This window comes from Oncorhynchus gorbuscha, linkage group LG13 (assembly GCF_021184085.1).
Source record: "Oncorhynchus gorbuscha isolate QuinsamMale2020 ecotype Even-year linkage group LG13, OgorEven_v1.0, whole genome shotgun sequence".
Lineage (NCBI taxonomy): Eukaryota > Metazoa > Chordata > Actinopteri > Salmoniformes > Salmonidae > Oncorhynchus > Oncorhynchus gorbuscha.
Window position 1 is genome coordinate 74544550 of NC_060185.1, and position 9535 is coordinate 74554084.

The following is a 9535-nucleotide window of genomic DNA, read 5'->3' on the forward strand; positions in this document are numbered from 1 at the left end:
TTGATGGCCATGCTCCTAACCCACCTGTATGTCCCAGTTACACATTCAGTGATACTGCTTGTGATGATCATGCACATCAAGCTATACATGGGCATTTGCATCCACCATTTTGTCATAGCCATGGAAATCAGTCATATTTGGTTCGCATCTGCATTCTCATATTTGTACATTTAAAATTTTAAGTTTACTAGGTTGGAAGGGCTGTCTGGAACTAACCTGGTTTTATTGTGTGTGTCTGCACGCGTGCTGGGAACCGTGTCTGCGTGTGTGTTGCTTGTATGTGTATATGTGTGTGTTGCTTGTGTGTGTGTACGCATGTGTGTGTATGTGTGATGGCTTGTGTGTGTATGTTTGCACATGTGTGGGTGTGTGTGTTAGGTGACCTTCACAGACGCGATGAGGAGCAAAGCGAGGCTGTCTATAACGGGGAGTACTGGGGAGAACGGCCGTGTGATGACTCCAGAGTTTCCGAAAGCAGTGCATGCAGTACCTTACGTGAGACCTGGCATGGGAATGAACGTCAGCTTGACAGATCTCTCCTGATCGATAAGAACCTTTCGAGTGCCTTACACTGGTTTCAATAGAACAGTTTTTGTCTTTCCCCCCGCCCCTCTTTCTTCGCACTTTCTTTTTCTCGGTCTACGTTGAATGGTTCGAGGGTCCTCACATTATGGTGGCACGAAGACATTTCCTTCTTTTCGCTCTTTATTTCTCACTAAACAAAATACTCTCCCTCTCGATGGAATTTAATCTCGGGAATAAAAAGGGAGGTTGTTTTTTTGTAAACCGGTGACATCATCATTTACTATCTCTATCTGAGTTTTAGGAGGCTTTATTGACTGTAACAGCTGCTAATGGGAGGTCTGTCATCTCAACTGGGGGGGGAAGTTATTGTTTCTGTAGCCTCCACCGCCAACACCGAGATCCTTCATGCATACTTGACTTAATTTGCATTGAGATGTGAAATGTCTTTTTCTATAGAAAATGTAAGAAAAACTATATGGAAAAAATATTTGTATGTATTTTCACAAAATGGCTTTTGAATAATCCTGCTTACATACTGGTTGAATATAAATATATTAATGTGTGAGTGTAGTGAAATAACAATAGCTTAACATCTTGTAGTTCCATATTTAAAAGCCCAATATGTTGCTAATGGGGTTGAAATGTTTAAATCATGTAATTTATTACTATTGTAAACTTTCCTGTAAATCTTATTCTTTAATATTTGCTGTTAATATAAAATACTTAGCAATGCTTGACATTTAAAATCAATAATTTACCTATGCCTTTTACTTGTTCAAGTGGGTGGCACAATTATGTATTTTTTTGAATGTTATTTGATTGTTTTGAAGTATTTTGCTTTTTGTATTTCTTTCTGTCAAGGACCAGGGTAGCAGTCCAGTCCATGACATCCCACTCTATTGTATTATATGTTTTGCTGTGAGAGGAAAAGAAACATACACAATGGTCAAAATGGTCGTTTAAAAATGCCAAATAGGTAAAGACTGCCAAAATGTAGTGCCAGTAGGTATGAATATAGTCCTAATATAATCAGTCACTGTCATCCAAGCGAATGTAGTCAATACATTCTGTACGTTTTGTAACAGTTTTATGGCTAAGACATTTTGTACAGTTCTACAGCTAAGACAGTGATATTTCAACAGCTTTTTTTTCTCTTCAGCTTTCAAGTTAACTCCACAGACTTTGTATTAGCCTGAGTGTAAAATAGCACTAGTTGCATGTCATTGCCTCAATTACATATTATTTCATTTAACTTTGCTTTTAAAATGTTGACTATATGCGTTTCCATTTTAATGTTGAAGTTGTGAGACTAAATGTTTGAGACTGGAAATAGGACCTAGACATAATATATATATATTTTATATTTTATATGACAAGTATAAATAACACCTTCTAAAATTGTACAACCCTTCACTAATTATTATTATTTAATGTTTTTACAATTACATGCAGTACTTATTAATGCGGATCATTTGGCGGTGACAGATTTTCAATATCAGTTCTTTTGTAGGATACGTTTCCAAGGAAACGTTACATTTTTGAATACAACACAACCCCCAGAAGCTTTTTTTTAGTTAGGAGCTTTGAAACAGCTTTTACAGACACACACCTCTGATTTAGGCAAACACAGACAGTTTCAGAAAGCCCAATGTTACTTTTGCATTTGAATAACCTGGTCTAACAAGCGATAACCTCCTCTCACATATGTGAAGGGAGCAATGTACTATTGGTATCACTGTTGATTTTTTTGTGGTGAACAATACAACAGTATGTTATCTTATCAACCTCATCATCACATATCCAGACTATTCTCACTGACATTTTGTATATGGAATGTGTGCTAACTTGTTTATCTTTGGGACTCTTTCTAAATAAAAAGTGGCTAATCTCTTGTTATCATTCTGGGTGTTGTATCTTAACTTTACCACACTGTCTTCTTGGTGTCTTTTAAACGTCTGCTTCTGTCAAGACCATCTGAAACAGTTTATTCAGCAGCATCTCAAATGCTTACATACTAACAAAGTATTCCCTGAAAGAGTTCATTGCAGTTTAAGCATTTCAAATGATCAACGACTTCAGTAATGACATGTTTTTGTCAGAGATGAACACATTCATTTAGGATGCCAGAATGTTAATTGCTAAATTGCATTTTAACTATATAAGTCAAGCGTGCCGATAACGTCACTATTTTAGCCTTTTTGATGATATACAGCCTAGTCATCTCTTCCATTGTAAAAATGATAACTCATGGATGAGCCTCAATGGGGTCAGTCGGTCCATTACGAAGTGGAAAACGCCTTAGTGATAAAGAAACTGCGAGAGGAGACAGTCAGCCCTCTGTTTAGTGTTAATGAATTTCACACATCTCCATGAGAACGACAGGCTGCCCTGCCCGCTGGTCTTCAGAGATAACCCCCATATCCCTTCTTCCCATCCAGGCCATATGTTCCTCAGCAAATTCTTGAGACATTAATGTTCCATTAAACCTCTGAGTTAATTACATAATATTAAAATCATGTAGCATCTCTCAGCCTCCATTTAAAGGTGATTAATATAATTTGGAGTGTGCGCCCAGAGATTGACAACACATCGTGTCAAACGTAATATTTACAGTTCATATTTTGACTAACTGGATATCAGTGAGCTAGAACTCGGCTAATATCATGCTGCATAAACACATGCCACAATGTGCTATTATTACAGTCTCCTTAATGGAACTCAAATGTTATAAATGTTTGTTGCACTTGATGATCTTATGATTTTAGGTTGAGGTAATCAAATCAAATTGTATTTGTCACATGCGCCGAATACAACAATACAGTGAAATACTTACTTACAAGCCCTTAACCAACAATGCAGTTTTAAGAAAATAAGTGTTAAGTAAAACATTTTATGATAATAGATAAGTAAAAAATACAAAATAAAAGTAACAAATAATGAAACAAGAGCAGTAAAATAACGATAGCGAGGCTCAGGTACAGAGTCAGTGTGCGGGGGCACCGGTTAGTCGAGGTAATATCTACATGTAGGTAAACTTAAAGTAACTATGCATAGATAATAAACATAGAGTAGCAGCAGTGCAAAAGAGGGGTCTGGATTAGCCCTTTGATTAGCTGTTCAGGAGTCTTATGGCTTGGGGGTAGAAGCTGTTTTAAGAAGCCTTTTGGACCTAGACTTGGCGCTCCGGTACCGCTTGCCGTGCGGTAGCAGATAGAAATGTAACCCATTTCATCAACACACTAATATAATCATAATAGCTCCTGCATGAAAAAGGCTTGATGGAAATTGAGTATATTTTTACTAAAATTTAAATGTTGGCTAAAAGGCAAATACAATATTGGCAGCCGAGTGGTTATGGCGATGTACTAGAAATCCATTGGGATCTTCATGCACAGGTTTGAATCAGGCTGACAAGTATTTATATTTTGTTGACCCCTCCCTAGGTGAAAGTTTGGAGGCAGGTAACCAGGTGGGTAGGAGCATTGGGCCAGTAACCGAAAGGTTGCTGGATCAAATCCCAAGCTGACAAGGTAAAACTATGTCATTCCGCCCCTGAGCAAGGCAGTTAACCCACTGTTCCCCGGGTGCCGATGACGTGGATGTTGATTAAGGCAGCCCCCCGCACCTCTCTGATTCAGAGGGTTTGGGGTAAATGCGGAAGACACATTTCAGTTGAATGCATTCAGTTTTACAACTGACTACATATCCCCCTTTCCTTAATATGAGCAGTTTGACATGTCAAACTCAACCTAGGAGGTTTCTTAAGAAAAAATGCTCATATGTTTCAAATCAAATCAAATTTTATTGGTCACATACACATGGTTAGCAGATGTTATTGCTAGTGTAGCGAAATGCTTGTGGTTCTAATTCCGACAGTGCAGCAGTATAATCTAGTAATCTAACAATTCCACAACAACTACCTATTACACACAAATCTAAGTAAAGGGATGGAATAAGAATATGTACATATAAATATATGGATGAGCAATTACCGAGTAGCATAGGTAAGATGCAATAGATGGTATACAATACAGTATATACATATGAGATGAGTAATGCAAGATATGTAAACATAATTATTGAATTGGCATTAATAAAGTGACTAGTGATCCATTTGTTAGAGTGGCCAATGATTTCAAGTCTGTATGTAGGCAGCAGCCTCTCTGTGTTAGTAATGGCTGTTTAACGGTCTGATGGCCTTGAGATAGAAGCTATTTTTCAGTCTCTTGGTCCCAGCTTTGATGCACCTGTACTGACCTCACTTTCTGGATGGTTAGCGGGGTGAACAGGCAGTGTGGTTGTTGTCCTTGATGATCTTTTTGGCCTTCAAGGTTTCTATATCATTTTAGTTACAGTAGTCACTGTACTTTATGTTTCCCATTTCCTGGCTTGATGTACGATGTCTTTCAGTTGGTATGAAATAAAGGAAGATAAATAGCTGGAGGCAAAACAGCTGTAGTCAAAGGCGACTTCTGCATGGCTTGCTACAGTCATTAATGTTATTTTTTACAAACTCACAAACACTGCTTTTTCCCCTCACATCTCAACACCCTTTCAACTTGGCTTGAAAAACACTGAAGGTTGACTATTTGAAAGTGAAACAACCTTTTCCAGTTTCCCTCAACTCCTTCAGACTAATTATCAACATAATCATTATACCATCTAAGAGGTGCCCCCATCAATCCACTAATCTCCACAACAACCTTTGTGTAATCAAGAGTGTTTATGGTCCATTGGCTAAGCCAATCACAGCGTACGGTTGTGCTTTACCAAAATGAATGTTCATCCATGTGAGTGATCAGACGGTGATGAGATATCCCCTTCCTCCAGGTTCCCAGATTGCTAGCTGTCAATGTATGCATTGATAAAATCCTCCCCCGGCAGTGAGTAATGATGACAAGGTACCCAGGGCCTGAATCTGCCAGCTCACATAGGAGTCGTCAATATCACAGCCAGCGTTTCATCTTTGCCTTTATTAACCAAGGCCTGACACTGACACCTTGGTCTCATTGAAATGCAGCTATCACAAATGCTCTCCCAATCCTGTGAGATAGCATTTTGAAGAGGTAAAACCTCACTGTATTTCCCCCATGGTATACGATGTGTCCAATCAGTGTAAATGCATGTTAAAGCACTAAGGTGCATTTTCATGTCGTTGTTTTTTCCAAGGTATAGTCAGGTACCAATTCAAGAGGAGCACACTCTTACATGATGCTTCAGGCTAACTATGTATAACTCCACCATCACCTAAAGCAATTGGTAACATAAGGTTTCATGGTCTGAAATTAGTTTGCTTGTTTGTTGTCTTTCCATTATCTTGAAGCAATGCCTGAGCTAACTATGAAGCTAGCTACTGTACTGTATATAGCCTGAGCTAACTATGAAGTTACTGTAGCTACTGTACTGTATGTAGCACGAGTTAGCTATGTAGCTAGCTAAATAGATAACTACAACAACTTGCAGTAGCTAACTACAGTACATAGCTATCTGAAGCCAGAGAAAATTGAATACAATTACTCTATTGTATTTGTATTAATGCTCATTGTGTATGTTGCCCATGCATCGTCAATGGACCGTGCGGTGCATTCTGGGTGATTCAGGGACAAGAAAAGCTCGCCTTCAAGGAGTGAGTCGCAATCAAATGGGTGCAAGCTCAAAAACCCAACATTAGCATGAATTTAATCAACAAGAAGTAGAACATTACAAATCTTTTCTGAGATGTGAGATAGCCAACTTGTTCTCTGTAATATTGTATACAAACCTAACATTACATACTTTACAGGAAAATAGGCAGGTTATTCGACTCATACTCTGACCTTGAGAAGGGATTGTGTTACAATTATCTTAGCAACTGCATGATGCAGCGTGATAACATGAACGCGATTGGTCGACAGTCTGCTGGGTGAGGCGTTATACATTCCTCCATTCATGGCCCAATGGATTTCCTATCTCCTCATTTCTCTAATATCTCTGCTAAAGCCACATCCAGTAGCTACCTACATTCAGTAGTTAGCTACTGTAGTTAACTCGAAGAATATGACAGAAATAATTATTAGAAATGGCCACATGGCTTCAAACACTGAAAAACACAAATATTGTATCACATATTCTGGTGTCATCATCTTGATCCTTTGAGGCCCTCTAATCAATGGTTCTCATTGATAGGCAGCTAGGGCAATACATTTTGACTACATGGTTTGGCACTTGTGTTAGATTAGTGTCCACAGAGGGTAACCCTGTCAAAAGTCAATCCAAACTAAGCTACTGTTGAAATAACAGGTCAATGATCTTTGCAATTAGTCCTTCAAAGATTTTGCTGGACTGGGGGATACATTTGTCATGTCAGTCCAAGCACGGATCATCATTTGTTCAATTACATGACATGGACTTGTATGATTGGGATGTTCTAAAACATGTGGACAGCTATGGTTATTTGCCAATCAAGTAATACTATATATTGTAGTACAATGTTTAATTAATCCATTATTGTTTGAATGCCATGCTTCTGTAGCATGGCTTCTGTAGCTCAGTTGGTAGAGCATGGCACTTGTAACGCCAGGGTATTGGGTTCGATCCCCAGGACCACCCATATGTAGAATGTATGCACACATGACTGTAAGTCGCTTTGGATAAAAGCGTCTGCTAAATGGCATATATTATTATTATTATTATTATTATTATATATTGTATTCTAACAGAACAGTAAATCTCAAGAATGTATGCATGCAAGCTGATAAAATCTAATCAAACCAACTGTTATTTGTCACATGAGCTTACTTACAAGCCCTTAACCAACAATGCAGAAAGTAAAGTAAGTAAGAAAATATTTGCTATTTAAAAAAAAGAACACTATAAAATAACAATAACTTGGCTATATACAGGGCATACCGGTACAGAGTCAATGTGCGGTAATTGAGGTAATATGTAGATGTAGGTAGGGGGGTATAGATAATAAACAGAGAGTAGCAGCAGCATAAAAAGGGGGTCAGTAGAAATAGTCCAGGTAGCCATTTGATTAACTGTTCAGCAGTCTTATGGCTTGGAGGTAGAAGCTGTTAAGGGGCCTTTTGGACCTAGCCTTGGCGCTACGGTACCACTTGCCGTGCAGTAGCAGATAGAACAGTCTATGACTAGGTTGGCTGGAGTCTTTGAAAATGTTATGGAATTCCTTTGACACCGCCTGGTATAGAGGTCCTGGATGGCAGGAAGCTTGGCACTAGTGATGTACTGTGCCATACGCACTACCCTCTGTAGCGCCTTGCGGTCGGATGCCGAGCTGTTGCTATACCAAGTGGTGATACAACCAATGCTCTAGATGGTGAGGCTGTAGAACGTTTTGAGAATTTGAGGGCCCATGCCAAATATTTTCTTTCTCCTAAGGGTGGATAGCCGTTGTCGTACCCTCTTGGTGTGTTTGGACCATTATTATTTGTTAGTGATGTGGACACCAAGGATCTTGAAGATTATGATCTGCTCCACTAACTAATTAGCCAAGAGAGTACACTAGCCTTCTGTAGCATGTACTCATACTGGTCAATCAATCAGTCAATTAGCTTATGTCATCCAAAATATGTAAGCTAATTAGCATTACAACATGATGATACATTTTCCCAACGCCGCTGTATTCACAGACTGGACTCACTGGACAGACGTCTGGTATTTTACATAAACCTTTACACTTTCGATAAGTAGGATATGTTACGTTTGGTATGGTTATGAAAGACATAAGGTTACTTAAGACAGTAGGTTACTAAAGACAGAAGGTTACCTACAGTGGTTCCTCCTTTAAAAGTTGCAAGCTTACACCACCACAAGAGGGAGTTAGAGCACTCATTATGCATTTGGTTTCCAAGGTTTTTATATGACCAATCATATCGAGTGGTTCCAATGACGAATTTGACGCGAGCCACCCGTCCCTGGTGACTTTCTTCACTAAAGATGGCTGACAAAACATTATGGGGGAAGCAAATGTAAGTAATTATAACTTTGTAACGAGTCAAGCAAAAAAAATACAATTGAGAGGAATATGTTATTTAATGTAGAGACAAACGATTGTGCATATTTTTTGGTCATAAAGTTAATTTACGAAAATCACTATTTGGCAAGTTAGCTGACTAGCTAACATTACTCAGCTAGCTAGCTGGTGTTATAACATGAGTATGACATTGTAATTTGTGTTGTTTAATGTTTTAGGGGCTCCTGATAAAACCAACAAACCAGGCTGTCGTCTTGAAACAGTGAATGTAAAGAATCTAGCTAGCTAAAGTATTTACTGCAAATTGAATGTACAATTGCGTAAGCTTGCCTTGCCATGCAATGCAGCTGAAGTAACATAGCTAGCTAACTATTTACTTGCTTATTGTGTAGTGGAGGAGAAAAATAACTGTATGCCTATGGATGTGTAGCTAGCGACAGTGTGTAGCTGATCTGTGTATGTGCCTTAAAATGTTAGGTTCTGAAGTAATATTCATACCAATCTATGAACCTCAGCTATCATAGTTGTTCTATCAACTTTAAACCTGAATGACATTATTGAAGTCTAAGAATTGAGTAGAATATAATAACTCTATCGTGTCAAGGATGCAAGTCCAATATACATGTACTGTAGTTATTACCACGCATGAGATCCCCACATTGTAGCCTGTAGATTGAATATATTCACTGATCATGTACTCTTCCTTGGCAAATGAAGGTGCGGTTCAGGTATCAATCTCTGTGACACGTTATTCTTTAGTCATATCCAATACCAGGTGTATCAAACTCCATTCTTTGAATGATGCTGTGTCTGCATGTATGTATTATAATTATACACTTCAACAGTGTTTACCGCTACTGGGACATCAATGATTACATAGCTAGATTACATAACTATGCAGATTACTTAACAGAAACGATAGGAGGGAGGTTGGTTGGGATGGGTGGCATATACTGCGACCGTATGATAAGTTACTTCATCCAATTCGTGTGCTATTGTACGCCTGGGTAAGATGTATGATACTATACGTCCTGT

General features: G+C 38.5%; 1 protein-coding gene across 9 annotated transcripts in view; it reads left to right on the top strand.

The window, feature by feature from the left end:
• LOC123993513 (glutamate receptor 2) overlaps positions 1 to 2424 on the top strand; it is a 65178-nt gene extending 62754 nt beyond the window's left edge. For 6 of the 9 annotated variants that reach the window (XM_046295720.1, XM_046295721.1, XM_046295724.1 and 3 more), the window contains one exon: positions 379 to 2424. In XM_046295720.1, coding sequence (XP_046151676.1) covers positions 379 to 584 — 206 coding nt within the window. In that variant the 3' untranslated portion in view covers positions 585 to 2424. The remainder of the gene's footprint in view (positions 1 to 378) is intronic. The other 3 variants (XM_046295723.1, XM_046295728.1, XM_046295729.1) reach the window with 1 other exon arrangement.
• Positions 2425 to 9535: the final 7111 nt, after the last annotated feature.